General features: G+C 29.8%; 1 protein-coding gene across 10 annotated transcripts in view; it reads right to left on the reverse strand.

Annotated features, from left to right (window-relative positions):
• Positions 1-25,929, reverse strand: part of LOC143073246 (uncharacterized) — a 59,313-nt gene that overhangs the window by 29,904 nt on the left and 3,480 nt on the right. For 3 of the 10 annotated variants that reach the window (XM_076248699.1, XM_076248657.1, XM_076248707.1), the window contains exons 2-5: positions 12,728-12,834; positions 11,542-11,659; positions 4,131-4,184; positions 917-1,022 (exon numbers count right to left, since the gene is read on the reverse strand). In XM_076248699.1, coding sequence (XP_076104814.1) covers positions 917-1,022; positions 4,131-4,184; positions 11,542-11,659; positions 12,728-12,834 — 385 coding nt within the window. Of the gene's footprint in view, positions 1-916; positions 1,023-4,130; positions 4,185-11,541; positions 11,660-12,727; positions 12,835-15,551; positions 16,229-25,929 lie in introns of those variants that run through there. The other 7 variants (XM_076248672.1, XM_076248665.1, XM_076248647.1 and 4 more) reach the window with 6 other exon arrangements.

Raw genomic sequence — 25,929 nt, forward strand, 5'->3', positions numbered from 1 at the left:
TGAAAATTCACTGTTCACTAAGTAAGTTTTAACTAGAAAAAGTTCACATTTTTCCCTCATCTGTATAGCTACGGTAAAGTGAATATTTTGTAAAGAAACCCCCAAAACATAATAAAATACTTATGCAGTGCTGCTTAACTGATGATAAAAATTAAGTCTGTTAAATTCATTTTGTAATTTCAAGGACTGAGATGCAGTAATTTAAGGTTTGGAAAACTTGAAAGAGATAGTGAGTTATGTTTTTCAACTATCCCCAAATTTGAACTGCCAGACTGAATAATGTTATCTCATTGACCATCACATTTACCTTTAAAGAGTTATAAATTTTAAACTTTATAAAATTTATAACATCATTTCTATGAATTCTGACATTTAATTCCACGAAAATCAGAAGTTTAAATAAGGCGAGTTATAAAAATTTCCATTTATGTCAAGGTAAAATGTATCTTATATCATACAAGGAATACTGAATATTTAAATATACCAAAAGATCAGATAGAGCTATAATCCTATGGATCTCTATTGTTTGCTTGACATATTAGAGATGATCATCTTGTTTTAACATACAATGGAATCAAATGAAATTATGGTATGATAGGAGAATATCTAAATCCCAATACCAAATCCCATCGCTGCCACCAAACCAGGAAGGAAAACTATAGAGTGCTCAGGTGCTCTTCACACAGTGACAATAAATGGTTATAACACGGAATATATTTACACATTAATATTAATATTACACATTATTTGAATATAATTCATTAATAAAATTAAATTACCAATTAAAACTAAACTAAAATAATATATTAATCTTACAAACTAAATCCAAATTATATATATTTATATCAAATTAAACAAAAAACTTTACTTATTAAAATGATCTCAGTATAACTGAAGTGATAAAACAAAGGCTTACTCTCTGTAAATTGTGGGGATCTTGTTGTAGGTCTAGTACTACCAGTGGTTTCATTTTCATCATCTCGATTCTCTACTTCTAATAAATATAACTCTGGTGCATATGACTGTAAAATATGTAGAAAGGAAATGGTTAAAGGATACAGATTGAATTTTTTACATTCTTAAAGAAATTTTTATTTTCATTACTGTTAATTCAGAATATATTGTGTGTACTTTTTATTGCACTTTGTCATTTTGGACTTAAATGCGATTTTAATTTTTGCGATTTAAAACCAAGATATTTTTTGTAAAAATTTGATGACTCTTCCTTATTTCAATGCATTCTGACCAAGAAAGGCCAAAATATGAACAAAAGACGTCCAATCCTTTCTTTTAGATGAGTTTGACCAGTCCCATATACAGACCATTAGATATTGACCGGTTATACATATATATACAGAATGACAGATCCATCTTAGGCTACGGGGTATTTCAATATGGACTCATGAAAGTACCCATTATTCTCACACAAGACTAAGTTAAGACCGTCTGAATTTTAAGTTTCATTTATTAGTGATTTATTGCAAAACTTTGTCACACTCTACAAGACGAGCAATATTTGGAAGAGTGAGTTTTAACTATAATCCTTATATTACTTGCACATATAGACATTCAATTATGAAATAAGTCAAAAATTTGTATTTATTTGCTTCAAATGTTTGCATTGAGCAGGTACAAAACTATAGATTATTTGACATCACAGGTGGACGAGGAATCAAGATTGAACTTTTTGTATACCTAAGCAATATAAATATCTAACAATGTTTGGTCTTGACTTACAGGATTATCATACTAACTTCATTAAATCAATAAGTAAATAATTATCAAAGTATACTTTTATTGTCAATAATGTCCAGGATTTGCATATCATAAGTAAACCTACTGTAACGTGGGGATCTACCTGGTATGTTCAAATATAGAAGAGTCTTTTTTTATTCATGTTTTTTACTGGTGACTGACACAAATTAGAAATAATTGATTATTGTTGGGATTTAATGCTACTTTCACCACATTTGCCTATATCCTGGTTACTAGGCCAGCTTTTATTGGTAGAGGAACCAGATATACCCAAATCATTTCACTGACCTTCCACAGAAACATATCTCATTGACTGAGGTAAATCTTATATCTAATATTAATAAGATGTGGTATGAGTGCCAATGAGACAACTCTCCATCTAAGTCACACATATATGTGAGTGAGACAGCAACCCATCAAATAATATAAAGTAAAAAAGACAACCTATATTTTAGACTAAATCCCCATGTTGTTATCAATGTTTTCAAAATTTCTATGATAAAACTCAAGCCAAAGAATATGTAAATTTCAAATAATATATTTGTCTGGCATAAGTGTGATGAAATTTACTCTCAATCAGGTATTGTTTTACCATCAAAATAGTTCATTGTTATCTGCGGAGTTTAAATATTCATAAATTCCTGTCATAAATCAGAAGATATAAATATGGATAAGATTCAAACAGGAATATCCGTGGGTCAATGTCATGATTACATTACCACCTTCTATTATTATAACACGGAAAATAAGGCAGAATTGATAAACTTACAAGCAACATAAATATTACTTGTTAAAAGATGGTTCATTAATCTTACTTTTTTTTTTACTGTAAATGAGAATCTCAAAAGATTACATTAAAACAGTGGAGATATCCTTTGTTCGTTTTCAAGGTTGGAGAGTTGTGACAAGTCATTTGGGATTACAAATCAATATAACACTAGTACCACTTAAAGCAATGTTGTATTCACAATATAAGATCAGACTAAAGTACAAATCGCAATACAATTTTTACAATATTCATGTTTTTCAAATTCTTTTTTTATTGATCGTGCATGCATTAAACCTAAGATACCAACAAACAAACATAATAATCTGGATTAAAAACATTCTCTCGAGTTTAATGGGAGCATATTTCATCCTAGAACTGGTAGTCACCTATAAAATGCATCATCACAGCTCCGTCTTAGGATACTTAAACTATGTCTTCTGGTAACCAGAAAATGTGCAAATATAAATGAACTTAAATGATGAAAAACTTTCACCTTTCAACAAATTACCAGATTTTCATTCTACCTTTTATTACCTATTTCTAACTACAAAAGAATGAACTGTCATTTCAAAGATCCTCAGGTGTCAAAATCAACAATTTTTTTATTTCAATTTTAAATGTTGAATTAAATCCACTTCACGACAGAATGTACACTGATACATTACAATACCCTGGTGACACAATCATCGACAATACCACATGCAAAGCTTATTTAGTACAATTCTCTGAACGCTCAGTCATCTTTTCAATGTAAGAATGTTCTAAGTAATGTGAATGTATATTTCATGATATAATTAGGTGTAATATAAATTGAAGTGTCATTGATTATTTTAAAATTTCTCGATTGCTTAGTACCAATTTGAACTGCTATTGTCTTTGATAAATAATGCCAGGCAACTGAGATGATCTTAATCCTGTAATAAGTGTTTGCAATTTTAAATCAGTCAGAATGATAGTATGGCTGCAAATATTTTCAAGTTTACTGCAAAATTTTGTCAAGACTTATAGGTTTGAAGGAGCCTGTATTGTTCTCCTGAATAAATATTACCCTAGATAAACATGCCTTAGTAGAATGGAATTAATTCCTGATCCTATGACAATTATTTGCATTCAGGTCTATAGTACTGCTGCAAATAATTTAAAGTAAACTGCAACATTTTGTCAATAATCATAAGATTAAAGGAGCCTGCATTGTTCTCTTGAATAAATATTATCCATTGATAAACATGTCTTTAATATGCTAAATGGAATTACTTCCTGAAAATTCCTGAGCAACAGCTAAAATACTATTTATTTCTAGTCCTTTCTTTTACATTTGGCTAAAAAAATATTTTTATAAAGATTTCCAGTAATGACAGCTATTTATGAAAGCAGCAAAGATGAGATATAGTAAATTCAGAATTCATTGTGTGCAATTATTATTGCAATTTTGTTATTTTAGACTTAAATGCAATTTAAATTTTTGTTATATTTTACGTGATAATAAAAACATTGCAATAATTTCTGAATTTAAAGTATCGGAAGACCTATGGGTAATCTCATCATAGTCTGATCAAAGAGGTTTGTGATAAGGATTATTTATCCTTTTATTTTATGTGATACTTACATTTGGAGGTAAAAAATGTTTGACTTTTAACTGGAACTCTTGCTTTGGTTTTAACTGAAAAATAGAAAACAAAAACATTAAACATGGAAATCGCATAAATAAAGTTTCATTATATTAAACTTTCCTACAAGTGCAAATTTGATAGAAGGACAACTTGAACTTTTGAAATATAGTAATATATTATATAATATGACTCATTTCAAAAGCCCTTTGAAATATTGGTACTATAAGTCTGTCATATAAATTCACAGAAATGTAAGCATGAAAGTGGTTACATAAAATTAAAAAGAGACACAGGGTATTGTAGGTTATGTAACATTAATGAGGCACCAACTCTATGACACAAATAAGTGAAAGACATTAAAAGGGCAGCATGCATATCAATTTCTACTTTCCATATTTTTTACATTTTAGAAATTAATGATTTCAATAATATCATTTAAAATAAAAACAAATAAGACATTAAGGTAATTGCATTTTGTGAACAATGCTGGAAAGCAATAACCAAATCTCATCTGCAATCACTTTTGTGGTTGCATGCGATACCAAAACCATCTACTATCTAACTGTCACGTAAACATTTAAAGAAATCTATACCAACAAATGTAAGGACATAAGTGCATAAATGACAATAACTATCTCCCAGCTCTGTATCCACTTATAGATAGTTCTTATGAATAATTTAACAAACAAAGTTAAATATTTGTAGACCTAGATGTTAAAACTTTAAACACATTTCAACACCACAAAGTTTATCTAAAAAGTTATCTGTTAAAATGTAGGCCTAATAATTTATTTTATGGTTAATGAAAAATATAACATTTGATTCCTTAAGTAAGATATTTCAAGTATTCTTTTCAACTGGATATTGTATTTAACGGTTTAATCAATAATTTATCTGCCTAATTGCAGCAATAACATATATTTTATCAAATGATTATAAACTTCAATGAAAATTAAAGTTTTGTGTCAAAAATACTGTTTAAAGATAAAATTTAAAATTACAATACGATTTTCTGATTTGTAACATTTTGCACTAATAATTACCAATGATCTGATGACACATAAACTTACAGGTCCAATTTCACAATTCTAAGGTCCTCAATTACAGGGTATTTGTATCTTTTAAATGAAATAAATAATTTTATGCAACATTATGTTCAATGCATGTATCTTTTATTACATATAATATTATTGAAGCTTCATAAATTCTCAGAATATTTATATGATTATCGTTGGTAATTTCAACGAGATTGATTTTCTTGCTTGAGCCGGATTGACAACTATCGACCAGAGTTCAGATGACAGGGATTCAAGTTATTATAGGTTGCCATATGACCTTCAACAATGAGCAAAACCAATACAGTATAATCTTATTTGTTCTGTCAAAGTAATTGTTATCAATTAAAGAAGCTTTTCCAATAAATATATCAACCAGATAGTCAAAATAAAGCATATTGTTTGTATTTCTACTTTGAAATGCATGTAAAACTTTTTAAAATGAAATTGAACATTTGCTTATTTCTAATATAGGGTGACATTAAATCAATATTTAGATCATTATTGGAAATTTGAAACTTTCATCAAATGCTTTATTTACATTTCTAGAAAGTTCCAAATGAAATCCAAATAAAAAAATCTATGTCTTGTTTTAGATACCTAATCCGACTGACGTTGAGACATTGATATCAATATTTACTGTCTTCCGTAACTATCGTGTATATGGTATCTACCGATAAAACATTTAAAACTTTCTCTTGTCGTTATACCAAAAATAAATACAAATCTACAAGTATAGTTCTTAAACAAATATTTACACCTGGTTGATTCAAAATTTGTTTGAATAATAAAATGTCTTTCTTATTCTGATCAATCAATCATGAACTATTTCAAAAGAGTTATTAAACTGTGTGAAAATTCTATTGTTTAAAGCTAATCTTCCCAATAAATGATCTTTTTAAAGTATGCACTATAGGTATTCGTTTGAAAAAATATAAAGCTAAATTCCTAACTGGATATTAATAACTCATGAAAAGCACATGAAGTTACTTGTATCTTAAAAGAAACATACATGTATGTTCATTAATACATGCAAATATAAGCCAAATTTAGTACCTAACACTTTCATTCATTGTAATTGGTCTGGTTCTTTTCGCAATGTTATAGATTTTGTAGTAAAGAAACTAAGATAAATATAGGATATTTAGATTAAAGATCTGGTATATAGACTGACATACTTAACATGTTGACTTTTAATCCGTGTTATTCATATGTTAATGAGTATGGATTGATAGCTTGATGCTTCTTATTCAGCAGCAAATATTCAATGCAGAACAAAACATGATAAACTGATCTCAATATGAAGCTTGTTTATACATACTAGACATGTGTTAGTTCACAAGGTTACAGTATACAGGAATAAATGTCACAGTAAATATTAAAAAGTATTGGTTGCTAGAGATTGAACACACAACCTCCCACAATTGAGATGAGCTCTCTACCATTATACCAATGATAGTCAAAATTTAAAGGAATATGGTAGTCATCCAATATTTTAAATATAAACAAGAATGTGTCCTCAGTACACGAATGCCCCACTCGCACTATCATTTTCTATGTTCAGTGGACCGTGAAATGGGGTAAAATCTCTAATTTGGCATTAAAATTAGAAAGATCATATCATAGGGAACATGTGTACCAAGTTTGAAGTCGATTGGACTTCAACTTCATCAAAAACTACCTTGACCAAAAACTTTAACCTGAAGCGGGACAGACGGACGAACGAACGAACAGACGAACGAACGAACGGACGAACGAACAAACGGACGCACAGACCAGAAAACATAATGCCCCTCTACTATCGTAGGTGGGGCATAAAAAGAAGATGTAGTATTGCCAATGAGACAACTCTTCACAAGAGACCAAATGACACAGAAGTTAATCCCTTTAGGTCAGTGTACAGCCTTCAATAATGAAGACTATATTTTGTATATGAAACCTGGTTATGCTCAGGAATCTCTTTTTTCACTCTTCTGCCAAAACCACATAGTGCCTGTGGAGGACACAAATATTATAGGTCACCACTAGCATCATGTACTAACTTGTAAGTAAGCTAGTGTATGCCTAAACTTGAATAGTTTTGAAGAGTTTTGCACAAGTAGAAATAAACTAACTTTGGATACATGTAAGCATTCATTTTTGTCTTAAATGATAAGTTGTCCTAATGAAATCTTTATAAAGCCAGACTGTAGCTTCAATAAGAACTCAACTGCAAATGAAATCTAATCAAAATTTGTTCGATAGTAGAATAAAATTGGAATCTTTCAACTTCAGTTCTATATTGTAGTTCAAACTCTGAAAAAGTCCATGGTGATTTTCCATTTACCTATTACAGTATTGATAAAGTGTTCAATTCTGTATGGCAACAGGACGTTTATGTGTTCCACTTATCTCAAAAGTTATTTCATGTTAAAAGTTCACTGGTAATTAACCAAACAGTTGCAGTATGGCATTTTCTGTTCATTCAATACCAGAATATTGATAAACAAGAATGTGTCCATAGAACACGGATGTCCCACTGGCACTATCATGTTCAGCTGACCATGAAATTTGGGAGAAAACTCTAATTTTGGCATAGGGAATGTATGTACTAGGTTTCAAGTTAATTGGACTTCCAACTTCAACAAAAAATACCTTAACCAAAAACTTAAACCTGAAGCTGAACTGACAGACGTACAGACAAAAGGATGCACAAACCAATTTTTTTTTTTTTTTTTCATTTCTCTTAATTTGTCCAAAGATTCATTTAAACATTTTTTTGCTGATGAACCAACTATCCACCAGAGTTAAAATGATGGATATAAGCAATTATAGGTCTCCGAAACAGCCTTCAACAATGAGGAAAAACCAATACACAATAGTTAGCTATAAAGGCCCCTGACATGAAAAATTTGAAACATGCTAATGGATCTGAAATACGTAAACTTGATAAGTATTTCATTATGTTCTTTGAGCTTCAGATTAACCTTGTTGAAATTACAAATTCAAACATCTTATAAATCCTTTGGTAAACAAAAAACACATTTGGTACAAGTCCAAATTGAAATACAATTCAAATTAAGTCATGTGTTACAATGAATAGGTACAATTCTGGATGAAAGTTCTTTACAATACAAATGAATTTGAAAACAAAAACATGTGTTACAATGTATAGGAACTATTTAGGATTTAAGTTCTTTTTATGGCAAATGAGTTGGAAAATGAAAACTTTACTTTTACATTAGACAAATGAGAGGGAAAGCAAAACATGTTCCATTTTAAAACACTTTATACAATCTAATTATTTGATTTGTTGATAAAATGGATTAACTTGATCAAACACATTTACTGGTAATTTCTAAAATGTGTATTGCTTCCAAAGTGGATCTAACTTAGTAAATGGTAAATTTTTAAACAAAGTACTCTAAATCAAGAGTTAGTAAATAGTCTTCAGAATATAAATCACATTATGATAAATGAAATTGTTGTTAAAACTTAAATCACACTAAACTTTCAAAAAGAAAACATTTATAACAATATAAATCTGAAGTTTACATGGGTATCATTACCAATACCAAGTTCTACAACTACATAAAAAATTGACAAAAGATGGACAGGCACATGAACTTGGGGTTGGATTAAACTCTGTTCATTTTAGATTTCAACCCTCCCTGTTTTGAAAAGTTTATATTAACCCATTATAGGTTAATTGTTTGCTGTATATCAAACTGGTATTTTTTACTGTGCAATTGAACTGAAATAACTGCTATGAAAGGATTTTTACAAGAAACAAACTTGGAAATTTAAACTAAACACTTGAAAGTAGTTTTTTTCAAGGCAGTCTTTCACTGAAATTCTATCCATATATTAAAGATTTAAAAGGTTGAATAAGCAGGTCAAGTGAAGTTTTCTGTGTACAATAGAACTAACAAAATTTATCTGCACTCAAAACAGTTCTTTAAATTTAAAACAAATCAAATACATGTATCCAAGAATAATTTCGTAATGTGACGTCAAAGTTGCATGAAAGGACTTTGGTTTTATATCTACAAATCACAGCAAGTTCACTACCCTATGAAAGCGTTAATCAATGCCAGTCTTATTTGAAGGAGTTTCACCTTGACCATAACTTAATGTCTTGTAATTAAAACATATATATACATGTAATAAATTCAAATATCACCATTTACTACTATGTAAAGAAAAACTAAGATTTTTATCAAAAACAAATTCTATTCACTGGTAACATGGTCCCTTTCAAATACTTGAACAGTAACGAGACTACTTAATAGTACCTTCTTCGGTAAGTTTTAAAGTAAATGCACTTTCCAAGGATTGATTGATTGTCAATTTTACTGAAGTGATTTTTATTGTTAGAAGGTCTTGGCAAGCTTTTTAAATTTCATCTCGAGTATTACAATACAAATTTGATTTAATCTTAAAACCCTTGTGAAACGTGCCAGTAAATACATTTTCTAGCCAAAACATTAAAATACTTTAAAACTGCAATTAATTCTATTTAAACTTGATTAAAGTTGAAAATGTTTCATAAATGAGAAATAAATTAAATTTATACCTATTAAGTTCTTAAATTTGAAAAGAGTTTGAAAACATTTAAGAGATTTTCCCCATAAAACAAAATTCAATCACTTATTCAGTTTCAGGTTTATGTCTTAAAGAAATGCAAAGAAACGTCAAATGGAAATTAGGTATTTTATAGTTAGTTGAAATCTTTTGATGAACATAAATATCATATGGGCTTCAAAACAAAAGTAAATGGTTCTCCTCTTTAAATTTGACCATATAAACAAAATACTTATTATAAATTGGCCATATAAGTACAATTCTTATCATAAATAATTTCAGTCTACCAACTTTAAAACCATTACCAAAGATATCTCTCTATATAATCATGTTATGGTTTTTCTTGTCCATTACACATTAAGAATGAATAAATCACCTTTTAATCCCATTCTATAGTCTCGCCTCACCTGTTCAGATTCCTAATGTTTTATAATAGATAAATTGCTTTTTTTTTATTGAGAACTATTGATATTTAAGTTAATAAAAAGATTTTTTTGTAAGCATAAGTTTCTTTCTTTTGAGCAACAAATTGACAGATACTTTGTTAGATAGACTGGCATTTTTGACTGAACTAAAAAAAAATGAGACAAATACATACCTGCCAACCTCTGAAACCTTCATAGAGGGAGATCTCCCTCTCAGTTATGACAGCTAGGGGGAGATTTTATGCGAACAACCGTTTCAAGTTAAATATATAACCTGTTTATTTATTCTTCTTCAAAAAGAGTTTATAGATAGAATTATTTTTTAAACTTTGGTTACATTTTATCTAAAGTACAGTGCATTCATCATCTTTTTTCACATTTGCATCACATTAGGACAGCTTTTCAGTCATTCTGATTTTGTTTCTAGTGTTTTTTTTTTTATCTTTATTATTATTTTCTAGTGTTTACTCATAATGCACTTCAGCTTAAAATCAAAGTTTGTTCAATACATATCTTATAATTTCAATTCAAACATTGAATAGATCTTTTAAGTGATTTTCAAAATATAATTATTTTTGTCTTAAGGCATACAAAATCATTTAATTGCCACCTTTTTTTGATTCTTTGTTCAATTTGTATTAAGTTTATATTGTTTTATCACTTCACATTATTTTAAGAAGGATAACTTAAAACAGGATTAATCAGGGGAAGTAACCCGAAATTTCTTTGAGGCTTGAAGCAAAAGTCGTTAATAATGGATAATTAGTACTATGTTTGACAACCAAGCTGTCAAGTGTAAATTTCACATGGTCTGTGATTTACAGGTAACAACAACCCTCATCAGTGACACAAAAACGTAATTAATATGGACTTGTCATTGAAGGCTAAAATATCCAAAAGCGGGAGATTCTATATTCTCGCACGAGAGGGTACCGGCAGGCAGAAGATTTCCCGAATTTCGCCATTTGAGCGGGAGTCTCACTCTCAAAACGGGAGGGTTGGAAGGTATGCAAATAATCAACTAAATCTCATTTTGTGAAACACTAGATTCCTAGACTTTCATTTAATGTAACCAGTGGTTTCCATATCATATGGAATTATTATCATCTTAATTCTAGTGTGTATCCGATGACCAATTTACTTTACCAATACAAACACTTGATTCTACCCAACAACACAAACAACTAAAAGACAGTCTTCTTTTAAAAGCAGGTGTATTAAACCAAATGTCAAGTATCATATCAACCAAATTCTATTTTTTTTTCTTAAAGGATCTGCCATGTGATATCAAATTTCCAAATGAGAAAAGAAACCATTTAGATGTGATGAAAATAAACCCCCAGCCATTGAGTAGGCCAACTTACCCTTGTTATACTTCTGCCTACACTTTTAAGAAATATAAAATCTCTAGGTAGTAATTCTGCACCAAGCTGGCTTTCTAATTCATCACGTAAATTGCACACTCTTGTCTCCGGGTGTACCCTGCAAATATAAGTACATGTATAATGTTGTATGTATTGAAAACAAAACCATACTGTATCATCAACATACAACGTGAAAATTCTCTTTGTTATCAAAATAAGACCATTCATTCAATTCTGTGTTTCTTATTTTTTACTTTATCGTTGACGATAATTTGCTTTGAATGAGTCTTCTAGAGGCTGATTTGCTGACTTCTATAGCTTAACATCTCATGGCATTATGATAACCATTTTGGATATGAAATAAGGGAATGTGGTATGATTGCCAATGAGACAACTAGCCACCACAGACAAAATAACACAGATGTCAGCACTATAGGTCAAAGTACATCTTTCAACAATGAGCAAAATTTATACAACATAGCAAGCTATATAAAGCCATGGCGTAACAAAATTATAAAAATTGGTTTACTTCTTGGTTATTGATGAGACATTAAAATTGACTATCTAGTCTACTTGCAATCTTTTTTATTCCTCATTTTCAAGATCTTGCAATGGAATCATATAATAATACAATAAACAGCTATGCCATGTGCACTTTATGTTCATTAAGAAGCCTCCATACAATATAACAAGTTTTACTATAATCACACAAAGTTGTAGGTACATAAGAGAAAAAGTTTGGCATGAACTTAACTGAGGCCCAACTTAACATCACACTTTACTTTAACATCAAATGTTCAAATAAAAGAGTAGTTTCCTCCCCCCCCCCCCCTCCCTTTTCCCCTTTTCCAAGACCCTGGATCCTCATCCGAATCTATCAACGAATTCTGCTCTAACAAGTGGTTTGTCTAAACTTGCATAATGTGTGAGTTTTTGTTCTATTTTGAAGGAAGAAACATTGAAAAATAAAGAACGGCAATAAAAATGCAGTTCCTTTGTTTTCGTTGATCAAGTGTACATAGGGATTCAAGGTCATAAATTAGTACACAATACATTTCTTTACAAGTCTGAAACCTACCAACAGTGAATGTCTGATCACTAGCTTTGAGCAGACAGATTTTTAATGAACCTGTAAAGAATAATGATTGTCAGATTTTAATCAAACTTGGTAACAAGCTGTGAATACCTGATGATTCCTGCAGAGATTGTTTCAGTGACGTTCTGGTTTAATAAGTTGTTATATCTTTCTCTCCACAGATCTGGTGGAACTATATATACATGTAAATCAGATAGCTGAAAATACAGAAAAAGAGAGATTGATTTTATAAAAATTTGAATTAAAATTAAAATGTTAACTAATGTTTTTTTTTTGTTCCTGCTGTTACGATCTGTAATGTCATATTTACCGTGCAATGCAAATGAAATCATATTGATAATGGCATAAAACAAGTTGCTAGTTCATGCATATTGCAAATCTGCAAATTAAAACTGTTTTTTTAGGGTTTATAATTTTATTACCAGTATGTTCTAATGAATTATAAAGGTCAACTCATTAAACACTGTGAATTCAATCAAATTTGGTTTACAAGACACAGACATGCATTTTTGTTTTCCTAAAGGGCATATCACTTTGAAATACTTATTAAAAACTTTGATGTGTGATTCAGAATAATTATCTGATTTTTTTACTAAAAAACATAAACAGTAAGTCCCATTCAATGATGCGAATGCTTTTATCCAGCACACAAATGGAAGTCACTAGATCAGGCGGGCAAAAGAATAAACATTGAATGAATATGAAATACAGTTCAAAATACTCGTATGAATTCAACATTTTTGTTCTGGTTCAAATTGATTCCAGCCAGCAATATTTTCAGTTTATTTCTATGAAATTGCAATGAACGTGCTCATTTATTGGTTTTATAACTTCAAAATTTTAAGTCAATGGCTGTAATTTTAAAACATATCCCTACTTGTCTGGCTTCTGCAGTTATAAATCCATTTACTAACTGTAAATTCTAAATTGAATATGTATAAGGAAAATATGCAAATAAAAATTGTTTCATTTTAAATTTTTAATATCAGTTTTAAAATGCAACTTATTGATATGTGATTTGAAGTTTTAAAAGTTTGAAATGGAAATCTATAAAAATAAAATAAACAACTTGTTACAAGTATATTTCAAACAATAAAGTTAAAACTGAGATAGCCTTATAAATATTTCAGCAAATATTTTTTACAAATGTACCTTTAGATTGAAAAGGATTAGAATATGAGTAAAATATGATTTTTAAAGTGCACTTTATCCCATAAACTGATACTTCTTTTTCAAAAATTAAGAAAAGAAAAAAATGTAAGTATAGATAAGAAATTTTTAAAGCCCCTTAAAAAGTTCAATTCAAATTGTACCAGGTTTGTTACTTGTACTAAGTTTCAAAACGAAATCCATAATCAGTTTATAAGATTAGTGACATAATTGAGATTTATTTGTGAATATAGTACTAAATGAATGAAGTGACTCTATTCTAAGTCTAGGAACTCCTGTAACATTGTATAAGTTGTTGACTGTTATTTCATGTAAGAAACAAACCCACATGGAGATTTTAAAAAACTTTTCTCCATGGTCTCTTGAATTTAGTGCTCAAAAATACTAAAATAAACAAAATCAGAAATAAATATCATGAACTTTGAAGTTTATGTAATTTTTGAATTCATAATTTAGGTTTAATTGTATAAGAATTTCCACATAATTAAGCAAGTCAAATGTCAAGTTTGCAAGATGAACATACCTGGGGCATAGAGTCGTATTACAGTAAAAAAAAAAAAGAAAAAGAAATTGAAAGATAAAATGGCATACATCTTGACAACTAGCAACAACACCTAATAATTTGTGTGACTAACAAACTTCACTTTACATAAAAGAATAGTAGCTAAATAAGTTGATAATAAAAGATTTATTTTTCTGTACTACAATGTTAGGTTTGTGACATGTTTCAAGCCGTAACTTATTATCATAATTACAAAAGATAACAATTTAAAATTGACATAACTTATTCTGATACTTATGAAATGTTTAAAAACCAATTTGTTACCAAACGAAAGGAAATCACACAGATCAATGGATGTCTGTGGGTTTTTAAATGCTCGGACAAACTTCAACACCAGGATGTGTTTCTGTATTTATAACTTACACGGAACTATAATCCATCCTTGAGGAGAGTGCTATCAGGGATGCATAACCCCATTGTACTTAATGTTAATTTATATATATCAATATGACAAGCTGCCCGCAGATCATGATTGATGAAATTTCGATAACTTATAAATCGTAATTTAATAGTATAAAAATTATGTTTGAATTAATTCCGTATTCCACCCCCGTTACTTTTCACAGCGTTGGCATGTACAGAATTCTATTTATACCCTTCTTCAAATTAATCGGAATATGCCATTATTTTAGGCAAAGAAAAAATACATATTTTATTCTTTTTACCGCATGTTTTTTTATAAGACATTTGAACAATAGTTCTACAAGATTTTCATCAAAACAAGAAAAAACATGTATTCAAATCTCGTTACCATTTCCATTATAGTAGGTGTTACTATTTAGGAGGCAAAGTAATGAGATCTCAGCTGTTTTGGTGATCTTTAATATATTTGACTAAATCAATATACCACCAAAGTTTATAAATCAACAATTGTCATTAAATGCTAATGTTTTGTATTTATGAAGATTTAATGTCAATTCACTTATTGTCACTTTGTTACCAAGTTACCACTTAACTTCCATATTTTCCCTCATCTATATTTTACAAGGGAATATATATTTATTAAGCACTTTTGATATCAATTTTCTATATTCTATCACATCTGTATGAAGGCATGGTATCATTATCAAAAATAATTTAACATTGGATAGCACTAGTTACAAGCATGGACAAATGACAACCCCAAAAATTGTGCTTTCTACATAATTGGGCAATAAGCAAAAACTAAGTACTTTACATTACCTCTGCACTTTTGACCCTTTGAACTTTTGGTCTATAAGAAGCTCTGCTAGCTCTGCTAGCCACATCCATAATGAAATCCCAAAACAATTATTAACAGCAGAATCTAAATAAGTTTTTAGTCTCCAGATAAATTCCTACACACAAAAACTATATGATTTTTAACAGTTATCCGCCAATAAGATTACAATGCCACACACTATAGAAGGTCATCAATGATGATTTATCATCCAATGACGATTTAAAGGAATTATTTCAGGATTGATGTAAAGTTTCTAAATCCTACAATTACTTTCCATATCATTTTGACACCTCCTCCAGGATACCAGTAGACCAGGTATGTAATGTTTGTTATAGTAATATGTTAATGCAGGTCAATAGTTACTCAAATCCTCACCAATATCCCATTTGTATATTGGGCTCTTTACATATTTGTATTGCAGTAAGTTTTATCAGCGGTTTATCACTACGTTTTAAACTGTACAATACTTATTGATAATACAATCGATAATATTTCCTCTTCTATTTTGGCAATGTGTTTCTAGTATTAGGTAGCACACCTTACAAATGAACAAATACGTATATTCGTCAAATGTCTATCCGTTGAATGTTAGACTGTTTACCAAAGACAATTATTACACTTAGAAACGCCTCAGAATTTAAACCAATATTTAATCCCTGTATGAAGTAAACACAAATAGCCAATAAAAACAGTGACTGTCAGGTATACGGTGACAGGACTTTTAATTCTACTGAATTTAAAACTTATCAAATGAGGTAATAATTGAGTATATTTAATCCTGATCAATGGATTCTATAGCACTATAGCACGTTGACGAGCTTTATGGTAGATCTATTAATGAATTGATATTACCTTTAACAATTAAAGAATTAATACAGAAATCAGCACTTCCCTGAATTAAAGGTATTCACTTGAAATGTGTCAAATTCTATTGAATTTAATTTAATTAGAAAGTGAAAAATGTATATACAATAAAAAAAAATAGCAGCACAACTATTGATTATATTAAAAACTAAAAAAAATTAAAGGATAACTTTAAAAATTTTCCAACTTATTCAGTTTAATTTTGAAATGATGACACTATGAAACATGTAATTCAATTTTTATGATTTTTATTAAAAATATAACACATATCTTCATGTGCAATAAACAGTTTAATAAGGTTTTTTTTAAGATGTCATAAAATGTTTCTTCAGATAAAAGAATAAACTCAATCGAACTTCTGAAGTTCATGAATTATTCAGTGGTAATAAAATTGTTTAATGAAAGATATCTTTTGTGATGCTTCTCTCTACATCATTTAACTTTAATATTTACACATATATATCTACATTTTATTATTTGTAATAAATTTTTTGTTTAATATCTTATTCAATGCACGAGTTCTGTTCTGTTTTAAGAGCATCTCTGGAAAATCTGAATTTTCCCATTGTGACTTGCAAATATAAAACCCTATATTAAGAAAGAGAGATATCTTGCTGGTCAACTTGATTTAACATGAACTTGTGACATATAAATCTTTACTTGTGAGGGTCACAATTTTTTTTTTCTTTGTATAGTTAATAATCAATGTTAGCTGCGCCTAATAAACCGTGAAAAGTGACATTATTGTGGGCAACCAACTTCTAAAATGTTGCCTAGATTGTAAAGATTGTAACCTAAACCAAAACTTTAACCTGATACAAGACTGACAGACACACAGACAGGAAAACATAATGCCCCTCGTCATCAAAAAAGTTGCAATAAATCAATGATTTTCTCTGTCAACTACAAAATTTTACATCTACTAGAGTAACTTCAGGGTAATCTATATAACTATATTAGAACATATGCACGCTACTAGTGAAAGGCTGTTTCTAATGAGAAATTAAGTATCGGTAATGCATACTTAATGTGCTGAACTCGATACTGCCTCTAAATAAACACAGAATTTAATTAAGAAAACTAAAGAATTTTTTTTTATTTTTTAATTTCTGCAATTGTTCAAAGACTACACTCAGAATAAATACTGTATAGAAACTTCAACTAATATAATAAATTCTAATTTTGTCTCAAAGATGGAAAAACCTTGTAGTTTACGAGTATTCAGACCAAAGACCTGTAAATGGAGCATTTGTACCACATGTACTAGACCAGGTATTTGTTAGTCAATTCCCTAAAATATATTTACAGGTACACATCATGATAAAATAATGTATTTACACTATACAAACATACACACGTTCAAAGTTCCAAGATCACAATGAAACCTATGTCCCCATTGTGGAAAATAGTAACCTCCACACTCCAACTTTTGTAAGTCCTTCAAAAACTGTCTGTCCATGAAGCCCAAATTATTTCAAATCCACACTATTATAAAAATATCAGATATCTAAAACAATACTTGATTGACAATCGTCTGATTAAAATTCTGATTATCTTGGATCAAATTAATGAAAATGTTATCAAATTATATGTATTTAATTAAATTTGTTCAATAGTCTAATTGTTTAACCTAGACCCTCCAGTAGAGTTGAATATAATTAGAGAAGGTATTGATGGAGAATGATATTGGTAGCTACATGGAACAAAAAGTCCCGCCATACTACAGCATGAGTGGTAATATTTGTTTTCCTCAAGGTTAACATCAGCAGTGCATAATGTTTGAGTAACCCAGTCTGTACAAGGACAGATATTCAAATAAGTGCTTGAGGTCTCTTTACTAGAGGCTCCAAGGTGTCTCTAAACAATAATATGAGTCAGAATTGCTTTTCTGGATTTACCTTCACCAAGAAGATTCAAATCCAAACATTTGACAATAAAAGACCTAAAGGCAACTAAATAGTATAGCCAAATTTGAAACTTAAATCCAGAAGTTATAACTACCAACATTTGAGTCTTAATGAGATTCATTTATTTTCGTGGGTGCCAACTTTCGTGGAATAAGGAATACTTGCATGTTTGTGGATATTTAATTTAGTGGTTTTGTCAAAGTCTGAAATTAAAATTGAAAATAGAAATGGGGAATGTGTCAAGAAGACAAAAACTCAACCATAGATTAGACAACAGCCGATGTCTACCAATGGGTCTTCAATAGCGATAAACTCTTGCACCCAGAGGCATCTTTCAGCTGGCCCCTAAACAAATATGTATACTAGTTCAGTGATAATGGGCGTCATACTAAGCTCTGAATTACAAGTCTAATTAAGATATGCCATTCCTTGAACATTTGATGGTTCACTTGTACCCACAAAATCCACCAAAATTGTTATCCAAAGAATAATGATGATTCCACAGTACTTTTTATTATTGTTCTGGACAAGAAAAACTGAAATAAACTGCTTTACTTAGTATGATTAGGATCACAAGGACAAAAAATTCTTTTAGTCTTTCTTTTTTTCTTTCATTTTAACCTCTTTACTATCTTGGTGGTTATTGTATATTAATACTTAAGGTCATAAAACAAGATTTTCTGTTTAATATTGTATTTATTTCAAACACTTGTCTTAATTTAAATAATAAATATTAAAAAAAAAACGGACCAGGATACTTATAAAAACAACATAAATCTAATATATATATTGCATTTGTATATAATTATCTATCATTAAAAAGTAAAAAACTTTAATCATAACCAGAAATAATGCTTTTATTTGGTCATAAATAATCATAATTTATGTTATTAAAAAGTTTAAAATATATTAAATATACACTGGACTCAAAGTTTGTAGTCATGACTACATATCAACAAATTCAGCCTAAGTGTATCTTAGAATATTGTGTTCTTTAAATTTATATCGGTCGTAAAACAAATATAGACACTCTCATCAATACCATTTAAGCGATCACTTAATGTGTTTGAGCAGAAGGTGGTCTCTAAAAAGAAAGACAACTGTTAAGGAGCTTAACTATCAAGAAATCTTTGCACAAATGAAATAATCTCATGTTAAAATACGCGTCCATAACTTTTAGTATACAACTTCTTATTTTTAAAATTTAGATCAAGTGCTAAGTAAACATCTTACTTGTGACAACTATTTCTGACTCTCAAAATTCAGGCTAAACTTTAAATCAACATAAATCATTTATAAAGACAAATAGTCAGATATCTGAACCACTTAGTACTTATTCACATGGTCAAAACTCTTACTGGTGCTATCTTTTTTAAAATCTATAATGTGAACTGCTTTTGAAGGAGTTTTTTAAAACAATATCTATAATGTGAACTGCTTTTGAAGGAGTTTTTTAAAACAATATCTAAGTCAACATCTCTAGATGTTGAAAGTAGACTTTTAAGCAGCTGAAATAAAGAGAATATTTGTGAGAAGCCCATTACTAGGTGAATATGCATTGCAACCTTTAATACTCTAGCAACAAGAATGTGTTCATAACTTCATAGTACATGGATGCCCCACTCTCAGGGGTTAAGAAATCCACTAGCCCAATGCCCAGGACTACAACATTTAGACCTGGGGCAACCAAAACTTGCAACCCAAAATGCCCGACGGACTAGTAACAAAAAATTCTTGGCGTTTATAAAATTGAAAGGGGAAAATCCCCTCATCACTTTTCTATCTTATCCAATCAGATTCAACTACGTCATCCGGGATTCCCAGAATTTGAAAGGATTTTTTACAAGTTTTAAAATAGAACAAATAACTCTGGGTGGATATTGTACTTTCAGTATCGATGTGTCAGTACAGGGGGTGGTATTGTACATTGCTTATGCAACCTGATTTTACCTCCTTCTGATTAATTTATTGCAATATAAATGTGAATCCCTTTTGACAGCAGAAACCTGACTTTTGTCAAATATAAACTTGAAACATGTGCTGATAATTCTTTTACAAAAACGTGATGATGCTATTGTATCTGATAAAACCCCCTCCAATCCTTTTACATACCCATGTATAGCAGTGGTCAAGACTTATATTATCCCTGGATTTGGTCAACTCATTATATCAGAATTTTCAGTGAATATTCAATTATCGATTAATTGAATATATATGCTAATGGAATATTTTTTGCTGACATAAGTTTTGAATATCCAATTTGCAAAAATCTACTGTACAATGCCGTGAATGGATAAAAATTGTTAAGTTTATAGAATTCACTGTTATTGCAGCAAACTCTGAATTTGTAAGGCATACTAGGGCTAGCAGGTCAGTTTTGTTGGGCTAGTAGTTCTTCCAACAGGGCTAGTAAAATCTTGCAACCAATTAGCCCTGGGCTAGTGAGCTATAACAAAATTTCTTAACCCCTGACTCTCCTTATCATTTTCTATGTTCAGTGGATCATGAAATTGGTGAAATTTGGCATTAAAATTAGAAAGATCATATCATAGGGAACATGTGACTCAAGTTTCAAGTTGAGGGGACTTCAACTTCATTTAAAACTACCTTGAACAAAACCTTTAACCTGAAGCAGGACAGACAAACGAACAGACTGATGGACGAACAAACGAATGTACAGACCAAAAATCATAATTCTCTAGGTGGGACATAAAAATTCTTAGTAATACTGTTACACACTGTACTCAGCATGCTAAGATGACAAATATTTGTCTTTAAAGGGGACAGCATGAACACCAAAACCTATAGCAGGGTTTACACAAGTCTAATAAAAAGGGTTATATATTAAAATATTTATAGAACTTACATGTTTAAAATACTAAATAGTTTATATTGCAGGAGCCTGTGTTAACCAAGAGATAAAGAAACCTCTAGACATTAACCTTATGAAAATGATAGAAAAAAAAATTTCTAAGATTATATCTTAATGCTCATGCATGTTATATAACAGTCACTTCCAATTAATAGATATAAATCTACAATAATTAACCAATGTAGAGTACTGTGGAGTCATTATTATATCAATTAACCAATTGTTTAAGACGTTTTGGCCATTGGCCTTCTTCAGTTCTTTATTTTTCCTCTCAACTACATGGCTGACATTACATTTGTATTTCCTTTTCAATCATTGAAAAGATGTTATAGATAAATGTCCTTGGAAACGTCATGACGTCACAATACTTTAACGTTACAATAACATGACGTCATAATACTTTTGTGGAATTAACGTTAAAAAGGAATGACTTTTAAATTGATCAAAGCTTATATAATTTAACTTTCATTTATACTTTTTGATCAATTTAAAACTCATTCCTTTTTTTTTTTTTTTATAAAAAACGTTAATTCCAAATACATTAAGGAATGACTTTTAAATTGATCAAAGCTTATATAATTTAACTTTCATTCAATCAAAAGCAGTGGCGGATCCAGAACTTTTCCTAAGGGGGGCCGGGGCCCCCAGGGATCCGCCTATGAAAAGTATTAAGACGTCATGTTATTGTAACGTTAAAGTATTGTGACATCATGACGTTTCCAAGGACATTTATCTATAACATCTTTTCAATGATTGAAAGTCTTTAAAGAAATACATTATTTATATGTTTGAAACCTTCCTCTTTATCCATGTTTAATTATAAATGGTAGAATGTTTACCTATTTACCTCCTGAAAGTGATTTCTAGCTAACACCCCCCCCCCCCCCCCCCCCTTTTCATCTAATCCTACTTAATCTCTTCTTTTACATGTACAATATTTTTTATTGCTGAAAAACACTTCAATTGGAAATTTGATTACTTTTCAAAAGTCATAATAAAATGCCAAATCAGGATTTTATTAGATTAAATAACTAGTTAAATTAATGTTCCTTATGGACTTCTAATAGAGGTTGCTTTTTTTAAAACTAGAGGTATTGATATTAAAATAAAAACAAATAATACCGGCTGCTTCACATAAAGCAAAGGCAAAGATTTGACATAAAAAAATAATTTGGACGAAAATCAATATAGCAGGTGCTCAAAGGAATAATGAGAAAGTTCCCAGAATTTAAATTTTAATTCAGGGTTTCAGAATTTTGAAATACCAAGAGTCCAGTTTTATTCACAACATTCATTTTGGTGCAACATTGTGATGAGACCTAGCCTTGTGGTTATAAAAATTTCAAGCATAAATTATCACTCAGATTCTGAAATCAACTAATCAATTTATGGTATTTAGTGTTTTGTTATTGAAGTACAAATTTACTGAGTATAGTTTTATGATCGAGGGCCCTAGCCTTTCCCCTAGGGATTATTGATGAAAAAAAAACTATATTTCAGATTATAGAGTTATCTCCCTTTTCAGAGTTCATTTCATATTATGTATATCTCACCGTCCCATTACCATGAATAAAAGTAGATATTAACTGTACTTTTTAATAATAATTTGCATGAGAAACAATATATCAAAGTAGGACTTCCACTGACTAATCACCTTTTGCATGATCATTAGGTACTTTGATCTTTTTTCAGTAACTATATAAAGATATTTTTTAACTGGTTATTGTATTATTTGTTTGAAGCCATAATGAAGCTCTATATTTTGTCTTCTGTTATGCAAATAAAAGAGATTTTGTTGGAGTCAGTCTGTAATTCAGTGGTTGTCATTTGTACATGTAGCTGTATATCTTTTTTTTATTGATCGTTTTGTACATAATCAGTTTGTTAGATTTTTCATTTGAATTGTTTTACATTTGTCATGTTGGGCCTTTCTGTTATGGGTTTTGCCTATTGTTGAAGGCATATAAATATATACATGTATAAACCCTATTTGTTAGCTCAAATCAACTAAATGAAAAGTGAAGAGGGACATACAACTTGTCACTTTAAAATTGGGTACCAACTTGTTTGAATCCCTATTCAAATAATTTTTTTCAAACTATAAATTTGATTGATGAAATTTCAACTATCCTTAATTGATTACAACATAATGAATTAGTTCCTATCAATATTTCATTAGTTTTACCGTATTCCCTCATATCGTCAGTTAATCTACCTCAAGTGCTGATCAATATTCCTGTTTTAATTGCAACTATCATACATTCGAAAAAAATAAATCTCTGTTCACGATGTCAGAGCTAATGGTACATGCAATTCATGCACAATAGATAGGCATCTCACCGATCAATACTTATTTATTATCTATGTTGTAATGAAAGACTACTCGGAAATTTAAAAATAAAAAAAACAAAGACTGATACATTCAAGTCTATCATGCAAGAAGTGAACTTCCGGAGTAGTAACCAGCCAACAAACAAAGTCTACGGAAAGCAAAAAAAAATATAGTAAAGTCATCCAAACTCAATTTTTAATTCTTTGAATTTTTCAGCCGGATGACAAGTCAGTAGAAATGATTAGGCAAAATTCTACTTTTAATTAGAAATTTTATAAAAGTTTGAAGAGCAAAATATGATACACAAAAGTCAATTGAAATTTTTTTTTAATTACCACCAGTCAAAAAGAACCTCTTGAATATAATTTTGACATAAAAGGTGAAGGTTAATTCAAGTGATATTTTGGAACTCGTTTGTGGATGTAATGAACCTTAAAGATTTAAATGAAAAAAAACTTTTTTGTAATGAAACAATAAAAAAAAAAATCACATTTTGGTTAGTCAATGGGCAAAATAAACAAACAAAAATCATTTGTACTATTTTGAGAACCTTGTGATCAATATAATTTTAAAATATGTATTGGTTAACTGTACCATTTCTTTTTCGACTTAAGTAAGTGTTGAATATGTAAACAGTTTTGAGATGGACATGTTTTATAACAAATTTGAATGGGTTTTTAACAAGTTTGACTAGAGAAGAAAACCTTACACATACTTTACACAAGAAGTAACTGGGTTTATATCTTAAAAAACACTAAGTTATTCACAACAACAAAAATATAACATTTTGTGTATAATGAGGGGTGCTACATCAAAAGAATTAGTAACACAGCTCTTTAAATGTATATCTTCAATTAATAACACAACTTCAAAAGATACAGCAATTGAATACTAGTAAAAAAGTTACATGTACAATGTATTTTGTTTTATTCTCCAAACTTCAACCAGTATGCATAATTAAGTCTTTATTCAATTTCATAGCTTCAAAAGATACAGCAATTGAATAGAGGTAAAAAAAGTTACATGCATGTTGTTTTATTTTCCAAACTTCAATGAGAATGCATATTTTAAAGACTTTATTCAACAACAAAACTTCTCAAGATAAGGCAATTGAATAGAGGTAAAAAAAAAGTTACATATATGCTGTTTTATTTTCCAAACTCCAATGAGTATGCATAATAGCAGTAACATCAACAATACTACACAAGTACTGTTCACAATGCATTTTTGATGAACAGGCTCAATAGACATTGAATCAAAAAACTAATATTTAAGTTAGGAACAGACGACCATCTTGTTTGACTGCTTATTATATGTGACTGTTGCCTAAGAGTGAACAAATCAAACAGGTCCAATTACAGGTCTGAAAAATTGAAAATCATGTTGTCTTATGGACATATAATTTAATTATTTTTTTCCATAATAATTATCAATGTCATTTGAAAAATATATGAGCTCTATAGTCCTACTGAGTACTCTAAGTTAGGTATCAAAGATCAGATATATTTAGTTTGAAGCTGATGAAAAGACTGAGAAAAAGTGTTGGATAATAATATGACTAAACAGAGTTAAATATGATTATATTTTCACTTTATGATCAAAATGAGAGTTGAATCGAATGATACACAACATAAAATCAACAATTAAAATATCATAAGCCTGACTATGTGAACAAAAATCTATGCAGTGATATTGGACAAATATTTTTCTTATCAGACTAAACTGAACCATTTCAACATTTGTTTTGATTTAAAGAGCATAGGACCATAGAATAAATGTTAACCAGGTGCTCCGCAGGGCGCAGCTTTATACGACCCCAGTGGTCGAACCCTGCACAGGTGGGGCAAATTTGGTCACAATATTCAAGCTTGATACTGTCTGAATTTGGATTGTGATCAAATTTTTGACATAATATAGGTTTTTGTCACAAAATTAATGTGTTCAAAGATCTAACAAATCCATTACACAATACTGAAAATGAAAAATTGTGAAAAAAAAAAAGGAATCCCTTAAAAAGAATTGGTACACAAAAAATCACCCCCCCCCCCTTCCAACTTTTTGAAACTTGGAGCAATAACCCTTAAACTCAATCCCATGCTTTCCTTTGTAGTATTGAACCTTTTAGTACAATTTCAGAGAGATCCATAACCTTAAACACAAGTTATTGTCATGATTGTTTTGAAACTAGAAACATGCTTCTTTATGGCCCTTTTGTGGCCCCTAATTCCTACATATTTTGGGCAATTAACCCAAAACTTAATCACAGCCTTCCCTTTGTTATATGGTACATTGTGGTACAATTTCTGAGAGATCCATACAATTACACACAAGTTATTGTCTGGAAACTAGAAAAATGCTTGTTTTGGCACCTTTTTTCTAAACTT

The sequence above is a fragment of the Mytilus galloprovincialis genome, chromosome 1 (assembly GCF_965363235.1).
Source record: "Mytilus galloprovincialis chromosome 1, xbMytGall1.hap1.1, whole genome shotgun sequence".
Lineage (NCBI taxonomy): Eukaryota > Metazoa > Mollusca > Bivalvia > Mytilida > Mytilidae > Mytilus > Mytilus galloprovincialis.